This window comes from Phyllobates terribilis, unplaced genomic scaffold (genome assembly GCF_046119375.1).
Source record: "Phyllobates terribilis strain yellow unplaced genomic scaffold, ASM4611937v1 Scaffold_3__8_contigs__length_932513732, whole genome shotgun sequence".
Lineage (NCBI taxonomy): Eukaryota > Metazoa > Chordata > Amphibia > Anura > Dendrobatidae > Phyllobates > Phyllobates terribilis.
Window position 1 is genome coordinate 926,569,777 of NW_027362763.1, and position 23,052 is coordinate 926,592,828.

The 23,052-nt window shown below is 47.2% G+C and overlaps 1 protein-coding gene across 1 annotated transcript in view; it reads right to left on the minus strand.

Moving 5' to 3' along the window:
* Positions 1–23,052, minus strand: part of LOC141257813 (pecanex-like protein 2) — a 1,433,759-nt gene that overhangs the window by 1,236,110 nt on the left and 174,597 nt on the right. The window contains exons 3-4 of the mRNA XM_073672817.1: positions 19,023–19,119; positions 9,379–9,415 (exon numbers count right to left, since the gene is read on the minus strand). Coding sequence (XP_073528918.1) covers positions 9,379–9,415; positions 19,023–19,119 — 134 coding nt within the window. The remainder of the gene's footprint in view (positions 1–9,378; positions 9,416–19,022; positions 19,120–23,052) is intronic.

The window sequence follows — 23,052 nt, forward strand, 5'->3', positions numbered from 1 at the left end:
AATTTTTAGCCCACTATCCCAGACTAGATGGCCTTCTGCAGAGGGCACGGTGGCTGTGTGCTCACTTCCGCCATTCGCATCCCGCAGCTCAGCGACTTACATCTCTACAGAAGTCGTTGGGCCTGCCACTTCACCGGCTAAAATGCGATGTGCCTACCCGGTGGAATTCAACTCTGCACATGTTGCAGCGACTGTGGCAGCACCGACAAGCCCTGGTGCAATACGTTCTGACGTATAGCCTGGGCCAACGAGATCCAGAGGTGGGGCAAATCACGCTGGAGGAGTGGTCTCAGATCAGGGACCTATGCACCCTTCTGCACAGTTTTGAAATGGCGACGAAGATGTTTAGTGCTGACGATGCCATTATCAGCATGACTATTCCGGTGATTTACATGCTGGAGCACATGTTAAACAGAATTCGGAGTCAGGTGGTGACACAAGAGGAGGTGGAGGAAGTAGAGGAGGAGGAGTTGTATGCGGAAGGGCTAACATCTGCAAGGTCCAGACGGTCGGCAGCACCAAGGCGGCAGGCATGTGAGGGTGGGGGAGATGGTTTTACCAGGGCGCATGGTAGCAGCCAAACTAGTGAGGAAGGTGCAGGAGCCCAGGAAGAAGTGGAGGACGAACTGATGGAAGACTCATCAGATGAGGGAGACCTTGAACACATTTCTGTTGTGCGAGGTTGGGGAGAGAGGACAGAGGAAGGAAGCATGATTGTTACCTTGCCACCAACACAACAGGGACTTGGTGCTCCTGGATGCGCAACACACATGAGTGCCTTCTTGCTGCACTACCTGCAACATGACCCTCGAATTGTGAGAATTAGAAATAATCCTGACTACTGGGTTGCCACACTGTTAGATCCCCGGTACAAAAGTAAATTTGCAGAAATTATTCCTGCCATAGAAAGGGATGCACATTTGCAGGAGTATCAGCAGAGACTGTTGCAGAATCTTACATGTGCTTTTCCACAAAACACCAGTGGTGCATGTAGTGAATCTCACAGTTCCAACTTGCCAACTGTGGGACCGTCAAGTGTTCAGCACTCAAACCGTAACAGAACCACAGTATCTGCTGGTAACATCAATTTTGCGGAATCATTTCACCACTTTTTTAGCCCATCCTTTGCAAGGCCACAGGAGACAAGAAGTCTGACACATAGTCAACGCCTAGAGACGATGGTACAGGAGTATCTCCAAGTAAACATTGAAGCCATGACTGTGTCACTGGACCCTTGCTCTTTTTGGGCTTCCAATCTGGATAAATGGCCGGAGCTAGCCACTTACGCCTTGGAGATCTTGTCATGCCCCGCAGCCAGCGTTCTGTCTGAACGTGTGTTCAGCGCTGCTGGTGGTGTGCTGACAGATAAGCGCACGCGGCTCTCCACTGATAATGTAGACAGACTCACGTTCATAAAGATGAACAAATCATGGATCCGAAACGACTTTTCTACCCCTGTGTCATCCTGGGAAGAGTAAAAGCTTGATGATTGGTTAAAATCACCCTACCAACCGTTTTAAGCTTTCAAATTACTAATCATGTTTATCTGTATCTTGGCTGGAAAATAATTTGGGCTTTGTAGCAGTGTGCAGCACTGATTCTATTAGGCCATCTATAATAAGCTCCACCAGATTTAAAATTACTAATCATGTTTATCTGTATCTTGACTGGAAAATAATTTGGGCTTTGTAGCAGTGTGCAGCACTGATCCTATTAGGCCATCTATACTAAGCTCCACCAGATTTAAAATTAATAATAATTTTTAGCTGCATCTAGCCCGGAAAATAATTTTGGGGCTACGAGATGCGCAAGACACATAAGTGCCTTCTTGCTGCACTACCTGCAACATGACCCTCATATTGTCAGTAATCATGACTACTGGGTTGCCACACTCTTAGATCCCCCAAACTTTTCGATCAACCTTTTCATTTTAATAAAGACCAAAAAAATTGTCATTTTTGAAATTATAAGCATTAGCAGGTTATTAGAAACTGAAATCAAACAGTTTTCAACTCAAAACTTTATTCTAGGTGATGTTACATTTTCACATAGGACCCCTTGTTCGAAAGGAGCTTCTGAACTCTCTCGTCCATTGAATTTGTCAGGTTTTGGATGGTTTCTGCTTCAATTGTTTTGCATGAGGACAGAATACCCTCCCAGAGCTGTTGCTTAGATGTGAACTGCCTCCCGCCATCATAGACACTCCTTTTGATGATGCTCCAGAGGTTCTGAATGGGGTAGAGGTCAGGGGAGCATGGGGGTCACACCATAAGTTTGTCCCCTTTTATGCCCATATCAGCCAGAGATGCAGATGTTTTATGTGCAGCATGAGATGGTGCATTATCATGCAAAAAAATGATCTTGCTGTGAAATACACGGTTCTTCTTGAACCATGGCAGGAAGTGCTGTTTGAGAAAATCCACATACATTATGGAGTTCATCTTTAGTGCCTTCAGGGATCCTAAAGGGGCCGACAATCTCTCTCCCCATGATTCCAGCCCAAAACATTACTCCACCTCCTCCTTGTTGGCGCTGTAGCCGTGTTTGCGTGGGGTGTCCATCAACCAGCCATCCTCCACTCCATCCATCTGGACCATCGAGCGCTGCACGGCACTCATCCGTGAACAAAACAGTTTTGAAATCAGTCTTCATGTAATGTTTGGCCCACTGGAGCCGTTTCTGCTTGTGTGAAGTGGATAGAGTAGGTCGACAGGATGGCGTATGCACAGCTGCAAACCTCTGAAGGACCCTGCATCTTGTTGTTCGGGGGACGTTGGAGGCACCAGCAGCTTCAAAAACTTGTCTGCTGCTATGACAAGGCTTTTTTGCCGCTGCTCTTTTAACCTGACGTAATTGCCTGTAGGAAAGAGTCCTCAATTTGCCCTTATCAGCACGCACACGTGTGTACTGTGAATCAGCTACATACTTCTTGATTGCCAAGACACTTCATCCTGATCATCGCACAATGTTGATTGTAGTCATGCCTTGACCTAAACACTCCACAATTTGTTGCTTCTCAGCAGCCGACACATCCTTTTTCTTTCCCATTTTGGCAGAAAATGTAGGCTGCTTAATAATGTGAGACAGCCTTCTTAAGTTGTCTTGCCTTTCATTGGACACACCTGCCAAACTAATTAGCACAGGTGTCTGCAATTGCTTACAGTGATATAAAGAGCCCTGACACACATCACCATCAATGAGTTTAACTGACAAACAAATTCTTCCCTTTTCACTCCTAAACACTTTTTGCATAATAATTTGGAACACAGGGAACATGTGCTTTTCCACAAAACACCAGTGGTTCACGTAGTGAATCTTACAGTTCTAACTTGCCAACCGTGGTCTGTATGGAGTTGTTCAATAAAGGGCCCAAAATTAAGATAACATAGATGGGAGAGGTCTCTATGAATAGGAATTCCTAAGTATTTGATACCCTGTGAGGGCCAGGCAAAGGGAAAGTTGGACTGGATGGAATCCTATATGGATTTGGGGAGGGAGACATCGAGGGCCTCAGACTTCGCTGCATTGATTTTAAAATTTGACCATGTAACAAAGTGATCTATTTCAGCCATAACAGCATGGATGGATATATGTGATTGAGTGATATATACTAGGACATCATCAGCAAATAGAGAGCACTTGTACTCGGTGCCTCCCACCTCAATCCACCTAATATTGGGGTTATGGCGAATTGATGAGAGCAGGTGCTTCGTCACTAGGATGTATAAGAGAGGGGACAGAGGACATCCCTGCCTTGTCCCATTGGTGATTGTGAAAGGTGATGAAAATGTTCTGATGCACCCCCTGGGCCTTGGGACACCCGGAGCCGGACCCTTTTTGGTGGATGCTGGTGGTTGTAGTCTTCGTGGCGGCGACCCGGTTCCGTGGTTCAGGGTGGTCAAACCAGTGGCGGAACTATTTATGTGGTTTTGATGTTTAAATGTCCGACTACGCCACCCGTGGATTGCGGTCAGAGTGAACCGCCGCTGCAGGGCAGACCGCTGAGGCTGGTGTTGTGGGTGCAGCAGAGCGTAGCATAACTCCCCACGGGAGGAGTATAGCCTCAGGGCAGTGTATGCGGAGGATGGGGGTGATGGTGCAGGGCAGCAGCAGTAATGACACGGAGTCAGTGATGCAGTCCAGGGCCTTTACTCACAGTTCTTATTATCCAGACCACGTCTGCAGGTAACGGCTGCCCACGTCGTACTGTGCTCACCAGGTGAGGGGCTCAGACAACTCCCAGATAACTTTGGAGCGCTTCACAGGACCCCCTTTGTGTGTCCTTTGTCTGGCCTTTCTTACCAACCCTTCTGTCCGGCTGCCTCGGGCCTCCTCTTGGTAAACTTGGCGCCAGTTTCCCTGACCCTATGTGGTGCCTTCCTAGCGGGTGTAGCAAGGGGCTGCGCCACATAAAATGTCACAGCCTCCGGTTTCTAGCTGAGGGTCGTTTCCTGCCTCCACTAGTTTCGGGGACCGGTCTCCCCCTTTGGCCTGACCCCTCCACGCAGGTGGATTCGGGCTTGCGGTGGCGATTCGCCCGTCCGCACCCCTGGGATCCCTTCATTCCTCGTTCCTGGAGCCTTCTCCGCTCCTCTTCCTTCCTTCTCCCTCTTCCAGGCCTGGGCCTCTGTTACTAGGCCCGCCTCCGGAGCAGAGCTCATGCAGAGCCCCTGCTCCCTGCCACTTCTGCTCAGACTTCTCTGCACTGAACTAAGATGGTGCCCACCTTTTATACTCCCTTCTCAATGCACCCAGGAACTGCTTCCTCCCTGCTCCTGCACTACAGGGTTCCCCTTCCTCAGTGTTCCCTCCCTCCACTCCAGCCAGGGACAGGGACTGTCATGTCCATCTCAGAGGCATATTGGTCGCCCTGCCCCACGGCAATGTGGTGTAATGCATGCAGGTGTCGGGTCCTGATCCACACTCCATCCTTACCTGAGAGTGAGATATCACACCTCTGGGTGAGGTGCAATACCTCTGTAGCAACCGAGCCCTCAGGGTGCTACAGTTCCATTTATCTTCAGCCTAGGTGACGTATTGTGATACAGGGCCGTGATTTTGGCTATAAAAGGGTCCCCTAGACCCCTACCCCAAGCTTTTTAAGAGAATCATATATGGCGTGCCAGGAGACTCTATGGAATGCTTTCTCAGCATCCAACGAGAGTATCTAATTACAAATTTTTAACTGCATCTAGCCCAGGAAATACTTTGTGCCTAGTAGCAGTGTCTGTTAGTCAGCGGATTATCCCAGCTGTTAAGCAAGCTACACCACCTGTAGTTTGGACACTTAATTTTTTCAAAGGAAATGCTTCGGGACCACGGGATACTCAGTGAAGAGCATCAGGAGGCACCCCAAGGCATAGGGGCTGGGACTGGCAGTAGGATGCCTTGCGGTGGACAGCCGAGCTCGATCCTTATAAAAGCTTTTTAACTGCAGCAGCTTTAGTTGACGCTACTGGAGCTGGAATTACGCGGCTGCTGGCATGAGACTTGCCCTCCAATAGATCCTTGTAAATGGATTTAAAGTGTATTCATTCAAATTAGAGAGACAATTTAAATTAAAAAGCTTAGAGCTGCCTCCACCACAGGGGGGCTCACTCGACCCACCAGCGGACAGGCACCAGTATTGGGAGAGGGGGGCTGGCCGTCAGGGTTCACCGCGGCTCTGGCACAAACCCGGGGACACGGAGGTGGCACGGGCAGGAGCGGACTGAACGTGTCGGCTTCTCACTTTTTGGATTTTAGAAGGGCATGACATGCCTATATCTGTGTCTCCCCCTCCTTTTACTCCTCCACCTCTTTTCTTTTCGCATGACTATATGTACTTGTCACTTTTCCATGTGTTAGTTGTGTCTTCTGAGCAGTTTGTCAGCTTTTGGACACCTTTGAAGGTGTTTTCTATGTGTTTCTATGTGTTTTTGTTTGCCTGCCATTGGTTTTAACGGTGTTCGAAGGTGTTCGACGAACAGTTCGACGAACAGTTCGGCGAACACACGGGTGTTCGACGAACCGAACCGAACTCGAACACTACGGGGGTGGCTCAACACTATTCCCTACCATCCCTATATTGGTTTCTCACCAATCGCCGATCAAGAACCTAAAACCCTGTATCTCCCTAGAGCTAGGCCCTGGCTAGGGAAGGGGGGAATGAGCATTAGTCAGTCCCCACTAACAACTAAAGACAGCAAGGGGAGACAGACACAAGATAAGTAACTTAGCTTGAGCCCACTTCAGAGAGATTACACACACGGCCTCTTAGCACCAAAGAGAAAGTAAGCAGACTGCAACAGCTGCAAGCCTTCACAAGGGGTCATGTGAATATCACCGGCACCTCCCTATAGCAAACAGGAAGTATTTAAACACCCAGGCCTGAGTGTCAATTAGCCAGGGTGAGGTAGCTGCTGGGTCCTAGTGATGCGCCCCCTGGGCCGTGGGGTACTCAGGGCGGTCAGTAAAAAGGGGATTTTATAGGTTTTTTTGTATATAGTTCGTGATGCCACCTGTGGTGTGCGGCTATAGTTAGCCGCCGCTGCAGCGCAGGTCCTCTGGAGCTGGTGTTTAATGCAGCAGAGTTGGCTTGGCTCTCCACAGGTAGAGCTTAGCTCCAGGGCAGTGTAGATGTTGTAGTGAAGTAGATGATGCTGGGCGTTGTAGTGCAGGGGTGATGGCGCAGTTAATAATCAGTCCACAACTCAATGACTGTTTCCTCTTATGTTTACTTGCGGTGATTAGGCAGACCAGACCATGGGTACTGGCTAGAAATGGAAGCCCGGGCAGCCTGGAAGCAAGTAAGGAATCCACCTCGCCAGGTGGAGTTGTAGGCCTTCCATTTTGCACTAATCTCTCTGGCCCTGCTGCTTGTAGCAGTGCTGTGGCCCTCGTCCCTGAGTTCAACGTCCTTGTGCTCACCCGTATGGCAGGCAGCTCGGACCTTGCTGATGCGTCGCTCCCACATGGCGGTGCTGGGCCCTGTGGTGCTGCTGAGCCTCGGGGCGTCTGATGGGGCCAGGAGACCTGCAGTCTCCTGCCCTCTGGTTTCTGCTGCTGGGCCTTCAGTGCCCCACAGCCTCAGACTCCGGTGTCCGGTTCATCTGTGCTGATTTCTTCTGGGGTGAACTGCCACGCAGCTCCACTCCCCAGCTCCTCTCTCGTCGACGTCCTGACTTCAACTCCTCACACTAAGTCTAACTAACCCCGCCCCCAGATCCCAGTTGCCAAGGGCAGGTGCTCCCCTTGCTGGTCTGGAGCCAGGACAGTGTTGCATGCTTAGCAAAACCTAATTAGGGGACCCCTGCTTGCTTCCAGGCATGGCATCACCTCTTGTGAGGGAGGCAATGCCACTGTGGCAACCGGACCCCTGGGGTGCCACACTAGAGTGAGACAGCTCTAATAAGGTGTCTGTAATGCCAAACAAAGAGCTCCCCTGCAACCAACTGCAGGGCGACTGTCTGTCACATCTGACACACCCGTGACACCCGCCCACTGAGTGTGCAGCATGTGTGAAATGACATTGGGCATTTTTTTTTGCCAATCCTTGCAAATCAAATTGGAGATGGTTTAAATTTGTATGGAACAGGAATTTTAGGAAATTTGAATGAATTCGATACTTCATGGATCCATACGCTCATCTCTAATTTCTGCACAATAAATAACACTTAAATAAAATATTGTGGGAGCCATGACTTTTTTTATTTTTCCACCAGAGATGTTTGAGGGCTTATTTTTTGTGGGATGGTCTGTAGTTTCAATTGGTAATATAGTCCTTACCATTGAAATTGCAATAGCAGTCATTGAATCATGGAAATCACAGAATAGGAATATGTTATGATAGACAGATGTTAATGATATGCACATGACGAAAAAATAGAAACAACATTTTCAAAACGTCTCAATTTATTTAGTATCAAGCATTAACACGCACTTATGCGCCTTGGCATTCTATCAATGAGGATTTAAAGGGGTTGTCCACTACTTGGACAATCCCTTCTTGATCTCAATGTTTGGCCCCAATAAAATAAAAAAGCTTATAGTCACCTCCTTTGTCAGCGCCGTACCAGCAGTGTTGACACTCTCGGTCCTGGGGCTCCCGTGCGGTTGTTGTGACACGTGAGCCCCAGCGCCGGAGTCACTGTGCTCGCCTTCGTGCAAATTGAACATGAAGAGGAAGTCAGTGATCAGCCCGGACTTCCTCTTCATGTTCAATTCGACAAAAGGCGGGGACAGTGACGCCAGCTCTGATTGGGAGCCTGGCTCATGTGTCACAACAACCACACGGGAGCCCAGGCAGCGTGAGTGCCGACATCTCGGGAACAGCATTGGCGTGGGAGGTGAGTATATACTTTTTTATTTTATTGGGGCCAAGAGTAAATATGACTTGGAATTGTCCAAGTAGTGTAAAACTTCTTTAATGGTTGTCTGAGGAATGTCCTGTCATGCCGAATACTCTTGAGCACACAAATCATCAATATCTGCTGCTGGCAACTCTCTTTGCAATTGCCGACCAATGAAATCCCAAATGTGGTCAATAGGAGACCACATAGGAGACCACATAGGAAAGCAACAGGCAACTGGGCACTGTCGTTTTGAAAAACAGATCTGGGGACAGATTGAGAAAATGATCATATAACTGGTGCCACAGCTAAATAAATGTAACGCCAAGCTATTAGTGTACCTGGAATGAAGTCTAGAGGGGTCCAGCAACATTATGCCACCCTACACCATAATCTTGGGAGTGGAACCGATGTGATGGTCTCTCATGAAGATCTATAAAGGCATTATCAATGTGATGTCGAGGCAAATCTCCGGCTATCATTGCTTTCAAGACAAAAGCAAGACTCATCGCTGATTCCATTGCAGGCTTCATTGCTCTGTTCCAGCCTTTGGTTTCCATCTGGAGGTCATGTGTGCAACACCATGAAGAGGCCTTCACAAGAGAATATCACACTGGTCCAACTCCTGGGAATTTGGTTTAGAGTGTCATAATGTATGATAGCTGGATCCCTCTATTCTTCATTCCAGGTACACTATTAGTTCAGTGCTAGATTGATTTTATGGTGGAACATTACCAGGCCACGTGTTGCTTGTGCTACTGTGTGCAACCTGCATAGACTAAAACATGCAACCATAGTCTGCAGCGTCTCCAGACTTGTCTCCCATTGAGCACAACTGGGACGTCATTGCTCAACAATTGAAAGAGGAGCTACCAGCACCAGATCTTGATAACTTTACATGGACAATCATTAATAACCTCATTGATTGCATGCCATGTATTTATTCTGGCAGTGCTCATAATACAAAGTTTTGGGATACTTTGTCCTAGTAATGTAATATGTTGTATATGTGTGTTACAATTATTAAAAATCAAAGAAACATAAAAACCTTTTAATTCTGTATGGTTATCCAGCATCTGTATCACCTAAAAGGTAGAAAAAATGGTATCATTTATAAAGCAACATCTTATAAATTAACAAGTATTAAACAAGTGACATATCTTCAGCAGAGATTTCTGCAAAAAAATGAGTTCCATACAAGAGTTGAGTTGTTTTTGCTGCATGTAAGAAAATTACTCACTATGTACATATGGTAATTCTAGACATGCATTTGATCCCCACTAATCTTTTTTAATAGACTAAGAAGGTCCATGAATAAAATAATTAAATTAATTAGAATTAAAATTAGCAGCCACAGTTTATATATGCATGCTAAAATAATTAAGCAGTGCATCACTTGTCATTTTAAACATTGCTACATTTGTCCTTGTTACTGTGATATTCTCATAGACACAATTAGTTTCTGATATTACTTTAATTTACAGAGCTATAATGTACATGAATTGAATATCCAAACTAGGCTTTAACCCCTTAGTGACCGAGTCAATTTTGTTCCTAATGACCAGGCCAAATTTTACAATTTTGACCAGTGCCACTTTATGAGGTAATAACTCTGGAACGCTTCAAAGGATCCCACTGATTCTGAGACTGTTTTTTCATGACATGTTGTACTTCATGATAGTGGTAAAATTTCTTCGATATCACTTGCATTTATTTGTAAAAAAAAACTGAAATTTGTTGAAAATTTAGAAAATGTAGCAATTTTCAAACTTTGAATTCTTATGCACTTAAATCAGAGAGTTATGTCACACAAAATAGTTAATAAATAACATTTCCCACATGTCTACTTTACATCAGCACAATTTTTTAAACAAAATTTGTTTGACCAGTGATTTCTCATTTTTCCAACAAAATTTACAAAACCATTGTTTTTAGGGACCACATCATATTTGAAGTTACTTTAAGGGATCTATATCAGGGTTCCCCAACTCCAGTCCTCAAGGCCCACCAACAGGTCATGTTTTCAGGATTTCCTTAGTATTGCACAGGTGATGGAATTATTGCCTGTGCAGGTGATGCAATTATCACCTGTGTAATACTAAGGAAATCCTGAAAACATGACCTGTTGGTGGGCCTTGAGGACTGGAGTTGGGGAACCCTGATCTATATGACAGAAAATACCCAAAAGTGACACCATTCTAAAAACTGCACCCCTCAAGGTGCTCAAAATCACATTCAAGATGTTTATTAACCATTCACGTGCTTCACAGCAATTAATCGAATGTGAAATGAAAAAATGAACATTTAACTTTTTTTCACTAAAATTTTACTTTAGACCCAATTTTTTTATTTTTACAAAGGTAACAGGAGAAATTGGACCCCAAAACTTGTTGTGCAATTTCTCCTGAGTACACTGATACACCATATGTAGGGAAAACTACTGTTTGGGCACACAGCAGAGTTCTGAAGGGAAGGAGTGACGTTTTGGAATGCAGACTTTGATGGAATCTAGGGCTGTCATGTTGTGTTTGCAGAGCCCCTGATGTGCCTAAACGGTGGAAATGCCCATTTTATGTGGCATCACAAGGCCCAGCACAGCGACATTCGGACAGCGTGACTGCCCTGTACAAATCCTCAGCTACTATAAGGAAGTGCAGTGCAGTCATCACCTGGTCACAGCGCATCTGTGCGCTGTGATTGGTGCGATCAATGTCATCATCGATCGCACCAATCAGAGAGGGCTCAGGCGAGGCCTGGAGTTGTCAGTCACCAGCCTATGATCGGTGCTCTTACAGTACAGATCCTAGGCTAGACATCTGATTGCCTGAAACACTGAGAAATGCTGCGATTGGCTGTTCAGAATTGAACAGCCAATCACAGCGATCGTACTTGCAGGGGGGGCGGCGACACCCCCCAGGACGATTACGCAATATACCCTGAGGTAAGATGGCGCCGGAAGTTTAATGCGATCACCGCGACTCCAGTCGCAGTGCCGCCTTAAAGAGGAGGCGTAATAATACGTACCTGGTCCATAAGGCCCAGGGCACAGGGACGTATTATTACGTGCAATGTCAGAAAGGGGTAAAGTAGACAACAGTTATCAGCTGGCAATGACGCATCTCAAAGTAACCTATACTCCAGTTTGGCTATTGCGTGGTACAGTTTGTCATCACTTTACGCTGCTCATACAGATGCTCCTACATATGTAGTGTCCAATTTTAGCAGGTTGCGATGTCAGAAATCTTGCTACAGTCTAGCAGACCGTTCTGTTTTTGAAAAGCCCGGAGAGTGCTCTCTGCCTTGTAAGAACCATCAAAATGAGCACACATTTTCTTGGCCATAGCCACTTAAAGAAATGTTGCACAATTGATTTCAGGACATGTGCCATGCAAGGAGTTGGAATTACTTTGACCAAATGTAAGGCATCCATCCAGAATGTTCTTGACATTGTTTCACATGTCAAATACCAACTGCAGTTAACAGGGAGCTATCCAGAGTGCAATTTAATGAATATCAGCAATATTTTAACAGTGTGTGTTTTGTCCCTAACGCTTTGAAGCTGAAAAAACACTTAGCAGCACTTTTCCTTGATTGAACAAAAAATAATGAGGACAGTGTATGGAAGTAATACAGTGCACTGTTGCTGTTGGAAATAGGGTTATGTCTATTGAATAGGATGCAGAAGAGATGTAAGAGACAGATAACATCCATCTAGTAGTGGAAACAGTTGTGGAGGCATCACCACCTGTTCTGATTGCAAAGATGCATTGCTGCCACGGAAATCATTCACTCGGTGAGCTGTGAATCTCATGTATTGTCCCTGACCATTGTTGCTGCTCTAGGTGTCTACACTACAGTTCACTTTGGAGCTCAGTCAAGTTGAAAGCAGCCTACATTATCCTGCATTTGAGAACACGGAGCAGGCAACTTATTCTGTGAAAAATAATGAAGACTGGGTATCTTTCAGCAAGGCAGAGTGCACACTATCATTTCTCAAAAGACAGTTGACTTCACTGTTTCGTCAACACACAGTAAGGGATGAACATCTCTCAGTCTCACAGAGTACAGCAAGCAGTAGTGGCGGAAGACAATGATGGTGATAATGAAACCGACCAAATACTGTATTTTTCTGACTATAAGTCACATCCGACCATAAGATGCAAACCAAGTTTTGAGCAGTAAAATAGGAAAAAAAATGTTAATGTGTCATCAGGATCAGGCATGTTAAGAGTAACAGGTGCATCTTACAATCTGAATGCAGCTTATCGGGGGGGCGGTGGAGCAGGGTCACATTTACATCTTTTGACAGCAGGAATGGGGCGATGAGGTGGGCCTTGGGATGGAAGAAAGGGGTATCACAACGGTACGAGACAGGAGCAGAGTCCCTGCTGCATATGTAGTGCCCCAAGGGCTCGGTTGCTACAGGGGTATTGCACCTCAACCAGAGGTGTGATATTCCACTCCCAGGTAAGGATGGAGTGTGGACCAGGGCTCAGTTAGCTGCATGCACACACATACACTCCCCATTTCCGGGGGACAGCTTGACGGTGCTCCCATATTGCAGGCATAACTGACCATGTCCCTGGCTGGAGTGGGGAGGGGGGAGAGAACCCTGTGGTGTAGGAGCAGATAGGGGACGGTTTCTGGAGCACAGGAAGGAGCTCATTGGGTGAAGGTCACCTGAGCTCAGACACAGAGAGAGGAGTATAAAAAGGTGGGGCCATCTTAGGAGAGAGTTCTGTGAGAGGAGAAGGCAGGGAGCAGAGCTGCAGGAACACAGAGGAAGGAGGGACCCCAGGGGTGCAGAATGGTCAGTAGCCACTGCACGCCCAAATTCACCTGAGTGGAGGAGTCAGGCTGTGGAAAGGTACCGGATCCCTAAGTTGGTGGAGGCGAATCTACCCTCAGCCAAGAACCGGAGGTTGCGACCATTCATTCGTGCAGCCCCCTGCTAAACCTGCTAGGAAGGCACCACATAGGGCCCAGGGAAAACGGCCGGCACGTTAATCCGACAAGGTCCGAGGCAGCCGGACAGAAGTGAGGTCACTAGTGGGGTATGAGAGGCCAGAGAAAGGACACATAAAGGGGGTCCTGTGAAGCGCTTCTAAATTACCTGGAAGTTGATCGAGCCCCTCACCTGGTGAGCACAGCACGGCTCGGGCAGTCCTTGCTGACAGAAGTGACCTGGATAACAACTGAGTAAAAGACCATGGACTGCATCAATGGACTCTGTGTGATTACTGCTGCGCCTGTACCATCACTCCCATCCTCCCTTCACGCTGCCCTGAGGCTACACTCCTCCCGTGGGGAGTTGTACTACACTCTGCTGCACCCACAACACCAGCCCCAGCGGTCTGCCCTGCAGCGGCGGTTATCCCTGACCGCAATCCACGGGTGGCGTAGTCGGACATTCAAAACACTGATAAATAGACTGTCGCCATTTAGTCTGACCACCCTGAGCCACGGGACCGGGTTGCCACCACTACTACCCCCCAGCATCGTACAGAGGCCCGGTTCCGGGTACCCCACGGCCCAGGGGGCGAGTCTGCTTTGGCGTAGTCGGCAGGATTGTGACCAACCCACCACAAACGGGTATTGCGTGCCTGAAAAGAGACTGTTTCACTGTATTGAAAATGGCGCCCGCCCCGGCAGAACGGACGCCATAATGTGGGCGCCAAAAGATAACAGGAAGCCACCTCCCATCGTGGGCCAGGTCCCAGAATGGCGCCAAAGAAGGAGCCCACCCCCAACAGCCATGAGTGCGGCTGTAGAGATGTCCATCAAGGTGGGGGGGCTGCCCCTGAGAGTGATTGTCAGCAGATTGCCCCAGGACCACCCCCAACAGGGGCGGAAAGAGAAGAAAACCGGGGGGCAGGGTGTGGTTTGGATCAGTCTCGCCAGATCACACCCGGAGATGGAGAGGAGCACCAACTCCAGCACCCTGGCAAGCGGCCTGCTGCAGGCCGAGGCGACCCCGTACAGCCTCACGGAGCTGATGGCTCAGCTCCCCGCAGAAGACCCTGAGTTCCTGCGGACAGCGCTGGAGGAGTTGGACCGGAGGATGGTCCGGGCGCAGAGGGAAGTCATCACCGGATGGAGGGAGGAGATGGCCCGGCGGGTCGCGACCCGGCAGCAAGAGACGCTGCCAGGAACCCGGCAGTGCGCCTGCCCCCGAGGACAGAGAGAAGAGACCGGAGGCCGAGAACAGCGCTGCCGTGGAGGCAGGTAAGGAAGACACTCCTGCCCCGGGTCCTGACACCGAAAACTTACCCCTGGATCCCGCCGCGGAGCCAGAAGTCCCGGGAGCCGCTGCAGCTTCCACGCTCCCGCCGCATATACCGGGGCCTCAAGCCGCGAACACCGCCGCTGAACCATGCCCCACATCATGCCCCCTGACCCCGGGTGCGGTCGGAAGCGGCCCGCTCCAGGCCCGGTCGCAAGGCCTGACCTTCCCAGGCGCCTCCCAGCTGCGTGCACCCCCGGTCCTGAAGCCACCACCCCTTGGGACTGACCTGTACAGCCAGTTCGCCGGACCCGATGGAGAGCCGGTCCCTGTACCAGAGGGGTGGGTCCACCCTTGTCTCTGGGTGGGCCTGTCCTCAGAGGACGGAGCCCTGCTTCGTCCGCTCCTGCCTGCTCCACCGCCCGTTGATGTCCCCCAGCTCCCGATTGAAGAGGTCCAGTACGAGTGGGACCAGGCCAGGGAGGACCTCATGGGGTTCTCGCAGGAGACGCGGGCGGCCACAGCCCGCAGGCGGGAGTTCTGTCACCGACAGGTGGCGCAGTTGGAGAAGGAGAGGCGGGTGCGGCGCCAGAGGCATGAGCAGCTGCAGGCCCGGAGTGCGGAACAGAAAATGCGCGCCCGGCGAGACCCCCAAACCGCACGCAGTCCCAGAATCATAGGGACCGTGGTGAAATTCCAACAAGAGGAGGGGTGGGGTTTCATCAGAGACCCGACGACGGACACGGATGTGTTTGTTACCCGGAGGGACGTGGAGAGCCACCTGCCAGAAGGTCACCGGGGGCGGGATCTGTTCCCGGGAGATCGAGTGTCCTACACCAGACACAGAGGTCTGCGGGGGTGGTACGCCCTTAACATCCAGAGGGTGGAGGAGGAACAATACCAGGACCATTGCTACCCAGATGACCCGGACGGGTCTGCAGAGTATGGTGAGGAGGAAGAAGGCAGGACACCGCTACTGAGGAGCGGCAGCGTACAAATGTATATAGTTACCTGTCAGGGTAAGGAGACTGTTACCTAGAGTTACCCGGTATCGGGTCAGTTAAAACCGGCTGAGGACTGGGAGCAGCCAACTTAGTGACCTATCCGGCTGAGGACTGGGAGCGGTCAATTCTGTAAATAGTTGCACTTCCTAAAGTGCCCCCTACTGGTTTTATAAGAGACTACAACAACAACTGACCTCAGAACAAAAACCCGTTAGAGGTGGCCGAAGACGAGGTCCAGCAGCTGAATCAGCTATGCCCTGCAGCCACCCCAGGGCCTACGTTGAGGGTTTACGAACGGGTCCCTCGTGTTTGTGTTCATGAGTTTGCACTTAATAGAAAGATGGACACCTGGTCGCAAAGCGCACTGTTACCAGTTAACAAAAGTTTTACATGAAGAATGTTTATAAGAAAAATGTTTTATATGTAACAGATGTGGTTATAAAAGTGAAAAGAGTTTTATAATGTTTTATATATGAGAAGAAAGTCTTATAATATTGCTGAAAGAGAAAATGTGCCAGTAACGTTAAAAGAGAAAAACTGCCTCCCATAAAGGGATGAGTAATAATGATTTATAATTTTATATATGAATGCATTCTAAAAAACGTGCATGTTTTTGAATTGTCTTTTGCTCTGTTCCAGCCTGTGGTTTACCAGGGGGGAATGTAGCGCCCCGAGGGCTCGGTTGCTACAGGGGTATTGCACCTCAACCAGAGGTATGATATTCCATTCCCAGGTAAGGATGGAGTGTGGACCAGGACTCAGTTAGCTGCATGCACACACATACACTCCCCATTTCCGGGGGACAGCTCGACGGTGCTCCCATATTGCAGGCACAACTGACCATGTCCCTGGCTGGAGTGGGGAGGGGGGAGAGAACCCAGTGGTGTAGGAGCAGATAGGGGACGGTTTCTGGAGCACAGGAAGGAGCTCATTGGGTGCAGGTCACCTGAGCTCAGACACAGAGAGAGGAGTATAAAAAGGTGGGGCCATCTTAGGAGGGAGTTCTGTGAGAGGAGAAGGCAGGGAGCAGAGCTGCTGCATGGGCTCTGCTTCCTGGGCAGGCCTAGCACAGAGGCCGGAGCCTGAGGGAAGAAAGAAGGGGAGCAGGGAGGCTCCAGGAACACGGAGGAAGGAGGGACCCCAGGGGTGCAGAACGGTCAATAGCCACTGCATGCCCAAATTCACCTGAGTGGAGGGGTCAGGCTGTGGAAAGGTACCGGATCCCTAAGTTGGTGGAGGCGAATCTACCCTCAGCCAAGAATCGGAGGTTGCGACCATTCATTGGTGCAGCCCCCTGCTAAACCTGCTAGGAAGGCACCACATAGGGCCCAGGGAAAACGGCCGGCACGTTAATCCGACAAGGTCCGAGGCAGCCGGACAGTGAGGTCACTGGTGGGGTATGAGAGGCCAGAGAAAGGACACATAAATGGGGTCCTGTGAAGCGCTTCTAAATTACCTGGAGGTTGATCGAGCCCCTCACCTGGTAAGCACAGCACGGCTCGGGCAGTCCTTGCTGACAGAAGTGACCTGGATAACAACTGTGAGTAAAAGACCCTGGACTGCATCATTGGACATCATTGTGTGATTACTGCTGCACCTGTACCATCACTCCCATCCTTCCTACACGCTGCCCTGAGGCTACACTCCTCCCATGGGGAGTTGTACTACACTCTGCTGCACCCACAACACCGGCCCCAGCGGTCTGCCCTGCAGCGGCGGTTATCCCTGACCGCAATCCACGGGTGGCGTAGTCGGACATTCAAAATACTGATAAATAGACTGTCGCCATTTAGTCTGACCATCCTGAGCCACGGGACCGGGTTGCCACCACTACTACCCCCCAGCATCATACAGAGGCCCGGTTCCGGGTACCCCACGGCCCAGGGGGCGAGTCACATACATTGATCTCCCGGCAGTCTTCAGTAAAATGACACCAGAGATGGCACATGAGCAAAATTAGATTTCGACTTGTCATTGAGCTGAGATCTAATTCTGTGCATGTGCCGACAACTGGCACAATTTTCCTGAAACCCACCGCGAGGTCAATGTGTGCAGCAGGGACTCCGCTCCTGCCTCGCACCGCTAAGACATCTCCTTCCAGCGCAAGGCACACCGCATCGCCCCACTCCTGCCGCTGCCAACTGCCTGCAGTGTCTCCTGTGACCCCGCACCACTGCCGCCGCTGCCCCACCCCAGACTATAAGATACCCCCCATTTTCCTCCCAAATTTGAGGGGGAAAAGTGCAACTTATAGTGCGGAAAAAAAGGTAGTACTTAGTGGTTTGGCTGACAAAAATACAAGTCTGAGGAGAAAGGGTAGGAGAACAGCTTGAGGTTTGCTCTGATGGCCGGCTTCCATTTCTGATATAAGAAGGTAATGTCACTTTATGTGCTGATAGAGAGCTGTAGTTTCTAGTCCATGGCTTATTTTCCCACTGCAAAGCCTGCAGAGCGAAAAAGAACCGTTTGATGACAAAAGAACTTCAACACAGAAGATGCTTGCACATATGACTCGCCACCACTACTTTCAGGTTCTGTTGAGCCACTCCACCAACAGCACTTGCAGGCTCACCGACTCAAAAAATGTATGCAGTACCTGGCCATTTACACTATTCTGATCAGACCTTGATGACCTGTCCTAAAGTGCTGTAAAATGGCATAAAAAATCAATTTCACCATCGCTTTTTGTGTTTTGTGGTCACAGTGTTCATTGCATGGTAAAAATGACTTTCACAACCTGATTCTTCAGTATGATTGCAGCAATAGCAAGCTTGTATATTTTTTGGGTTTTATTTTCTTTTTCATTTTAGTGGTGAAAAAAAATCTGAAATTTACAAAAATAAAAAATTTGGTTTTGGTCACTATTTTTTGAGACCTGTACATTTTTTGCATGTCAGGCTGACATTATTATTGATACCCTTTTGAAAGTACATACCATTTTTTTTATTGCATTTTTAGTGGAGATGCGACAACTGAAAAAAAGGGTTTAGAGTTTTGATTTCTATTTTTCTTTATACCATGTCAAAATATTGCTTTATGTTGATAAATCAGACTTGTACAGTAGATGCGGTGATACCCAATATGCTTATTTTTAAAACTTTTACATTTTTTTTTTTTTTTTTCATTTTACTTTTTTGTCATCTAGGGGAATTGAAACTGTACAGTGGAAGCGATGAAATATTATTTTACCTTTTTCACAAACTAAAACTCAAAGATATTATGATAGATTTACTATGAAATACCACAGAATTCTTGTGTATGACAAATTCACTAAGAAACATTTTGCACTTTTCTTGACATTTTATCTTTGAAGATGGTCAAGGTCACTAAAATATTATTTTCAGTTATATATGATTTTGATGTCCTTATCAATTAATACTCATACTGTTCATTCCTAAAAACACGGCAACAAAACAACAATAATAATAATAATAATGACAAACACATATACCGTAACATACATACCAGTGAATCTGAAGAAATATTTCTATGAATATCTTGAGGACATTGCCTTCTATCTTGGCTTTTTAGTTCTACAAAAGAATCTTTCTTCATACTACAGCTGAAACAGAAAATATTGTAAATTACTGTATACATTGACCCTTTTTAGACATAAAACATACCAGTGAATTCTGATTGAGAGGGTTTTCCTGGGGATGTTTTTCGTCCTGGTGATTAGGCATTCACAGGAGCTGTGCCCAGTGAGACCACTATGGGAACTTGGCTTAAAGCACACCTGTCAGCAGGACTGTGCTTAGTAAACTACATACACTGTCAGGTTTGTGCCGTTACACTGAGTAAAATGATACCTTTGTTGATGAAATCCGTCCAGTGGTTCTTTTATAATCTTTATTTTCATTTCGGACATAATGATATGCTCGTGCTTCGGGGCGGGACTTTGGGGAGGAGCTTTATCTGGTGCTCTGCTTATTTATTCATATGTCTGCCTTCTGACGGGTCACTGTGCCTTCAGTGACCTGCCTACTATTTTAAATACTTCCTGTGTAATTTGTGTGCCAAACCTGAAATTTACATGCACCAAAATGGCCCCCGCCACTCCCGCGCAATAGTATCTCTCGGTTGCTGAGAGATGCTACTGTGCAAGTGTGGAGTGCAGTGCCATATTGCTGCAGGCACTTTTTCCTCCAGCAAAATGGTGCCGCAGCATCTATCGGCAAGCGATAGATGCTACTGCGCACGCGCGGGCTCAATTTTGCTACATCAAAAAGAATTTGGCTGCACCAATATGGCGCCGCGCATGCGCAGTAGCATGCGTGGGCGACGGGGGCCATTTTAGTGCATGTAAATTTCAGGTTTGGCACTTGATTAGCCAAGTGCTGGCGGGACATGATTTGTGCTTCCTGCTCACCTCTAGTGGGAAATTGTGGATTTATTTTTCTTCCTTCATTCACAGTCGAAGCCGCCACAACTTTCTCCTCTTTATATAGCTTCACTATATGACATCTGACTTTTTTATGTCTGTAAGGCTGTGTTCACACGTTGCAGAAATACAGTGTTTTTTGTTTTCTGCAGGATCTGCACCAAACTACACAATAATAATCTTCTCCCCCCATTTGATGTGTTTTTGGTGCAGATGTGAAGACGCGTTTGTAATGTATTTTTTATAGTACAGAAAAGTTTTGATTTTGCACTTAAAAAAGTATCTGCAGTTTTTTACATGTGTTTTTTTAGGCTCCACATTGAAGACAAGCGAGAGAAAAAAAAGCAATAAAACTGCACAGTTCAGCAGCGTCTTTAAACCACAGGGGGCGCAGTTCTCATGAAATCACATCCACTTTGCTTGGACAGTTAAACACAGCAGAATTTTGGTGCAAAAAGAGCAGCAGAAAATATGCAGCATTTACGTTACTTGTGAACAAGGTCTAAATTTCCAAACAAAGTGGATGTGATTCCATGAAATCTCTGCCCTCTGTACGTTTAAAGACACTGATGTACTCTGTGGTTTTGGTGCATTTTTTCTCTATAGGCTTCTGAAAAAAATGCATGAAAAAAAAACACTGTTGCATTTTTAAACGCAGAATCAAAGCTTTTCTTTACTAATAAAAAAGTGTTAAAAACTCCCCTTCATATCGGCATGAAAAACACATCAAATAAAGGGGAAAACGCATAATAGAAACTCAGCAAACAAGTAGTAACCAGAGAACATTGTTATTGCATTGTGTGGTGTGGACACCTGCAAAAAACGTGCAGAAAATAAGCAGCAGAAAGAAAGCAGTATTTGTGCTACATGTGAATACAACCTCAGCATTAAAGTTTTATTACATTTTTTATTGGTTTAATAGAGAAAAATATCAATCATGGCTTTTTTTTTACTTCATTTAGCGATCCCCATAAATAATCTGATCACTGTTGTGTGGGTCATTACGATTACAGGGACACAAATATGTCCGTGTTATTTGCTGATTTGTGATATTTAATGCGTTAATGTGTTTTTAATTTTTATTTTTTAGTAATTTTATAGGATAAAAAATTCTTATTCTCTCTCTAGAATACAAATACATATACATATTTTGCTGTGCACAATGTATCTCTATTTAGGCTATGTGCCCACGATGCAGAAATGCTCCGGATTTTTCCTGAGCGTTTCTGCATCTCCCTGGCAGAAAAAAAACGCATGCGGATTGTACATGCGGATTGTACATGTGTTTTCCTGCCAGGGACATGTGGAAATGAAGCGTTCTTCACTGCCATTTCCGCATGCAGATTGACAAGCGCTTTCCAAGCGATTAGCATCATTTGGAAAGTGCTTGTGACAACTAGGTCACACTATATAAATCCATGCAAACAGCATGGATTTATATACTGTGACCAAGAGAGTGGTTAAAAATAAAAAAATAAATGTATACTTACCCTCCGATGGCCCGCGCTGGCTTGTTTCGCTCGGTCCCGGCTGCCGGCAGCGGTAGAGTGAAGGACCTGCCGACGTCAGCGTCGCGTGACCCGTCACATGACTCTGACGTCAGCGCAGGTCCTTCAATCCACTGCAAAGTGCCGGGAAGCAAGCAGCAGCGCTGCACGGGCCATCGGTAGGTAAATATACATTTATTTTTTATTTTATTCTTTTTTTACAGATTTTTTAATGGTACCTGGGTGTGGATGAGACTCTCCTCTCCTCTAAACCCGGGTACCATCCGCACATTAGAATGCGCCAATTATGCAAGTACAGATGCAGTCTTACGGAATTGACGCATTCTAATGCAAGTCAATGGCGGCGAAAACGCAGCATTTCCGCAAAATAATTGGTAGTGCTGCGTTTTTTTCCGCAATGATAATCCGCAGCGGAAATTTCCGCAGCATGTGCACAGCACATGCGGATTATCATTGGGGAACATTGCTGCCCTTCTACCATGCGTTTTAAATGCGTTTCTGAAGCATTTCTGCAGCTGCAAAAATGCTGCAGAACCGCATTAAAAACGCATCGTGGGCACACAGCCTTAATGTGCCTGTGGATTCAGAGCCTGCAATACACATCAAGTACAGAAAATTCTCCTAGTTACATCAGTAAAGCTTGTGGATCAGTAGCATAGGCTCCTGCCTGTGATTTTAAGGCTGTGGGTTCAAATACTTGGGAGACACACAGAAAAAATTGACATTTTTGTAATTGTTATTTTTACTACTTTTATAGAAAAAAAAAAATCTTATTCTTCAACTCAGAAAAACATAGAACAAAGAAATACATTGTTATATATGCAATGTATCTCTACGGATATGTATATTCTGCTTCTGGGTTCACGCCCTGCAATAGAGGTCAAGCTTACCAAATTCTCCTATATGTATTATAATAAGCTGAGGCTCGTTGGTAGCGCAACGCTTGAGACCATTGAGACATGAGTTCGAGTCACTGCGAAACTTTATTATAGGACAGAGTAGAAGTAGATATATAATGTAGTTTATGCAGAGAGCAGCCCCCAAGGAGGAACTACGGAGAGCTATCAGATGAAGAAGTCAGAGAGGTGAGTACAGAAGACGGGACAAAAGGCTTGATGTGATGGGACAGTTTTGCTGATCTGGGACGGTTGGGAGCTATGCATTTACTTAAAGACCTGTACTTCATGTCAACTTCATTATGCTGGCAGTACCACTCCACGCTACAGTCATTTTTGTCCTTCCTGACACTGTGCCATTTTTCCCTGTATATTAGTGTTGAGCGAGCACTAAAATGCTCGGGTGCTCGAAGCTCGGGCCGAGCTCGCCGTGATACTCGGGTGCCCGACCCGAGCAACGAGCCCAAAGTTAGTCTATGGGAGACTCGAGCATTTTTGCGGTGGCACCCCCGGCAGTCTTTTAGAAGCCTAACAAGTGCCCAAAACGATAGTGACAGTGCTCAAATGACATGGGGACAGTATGGGGATCGCCCCAGGAAGCATTTCTGACCCCCAGGTCACTGCTGTCAACAACGTGGTCAGAGGTATTAAGCCACTTTTACAGGCTCACAATAAAACGTTCAAAAACGAAAGTGAAACTTTTTTCCTGT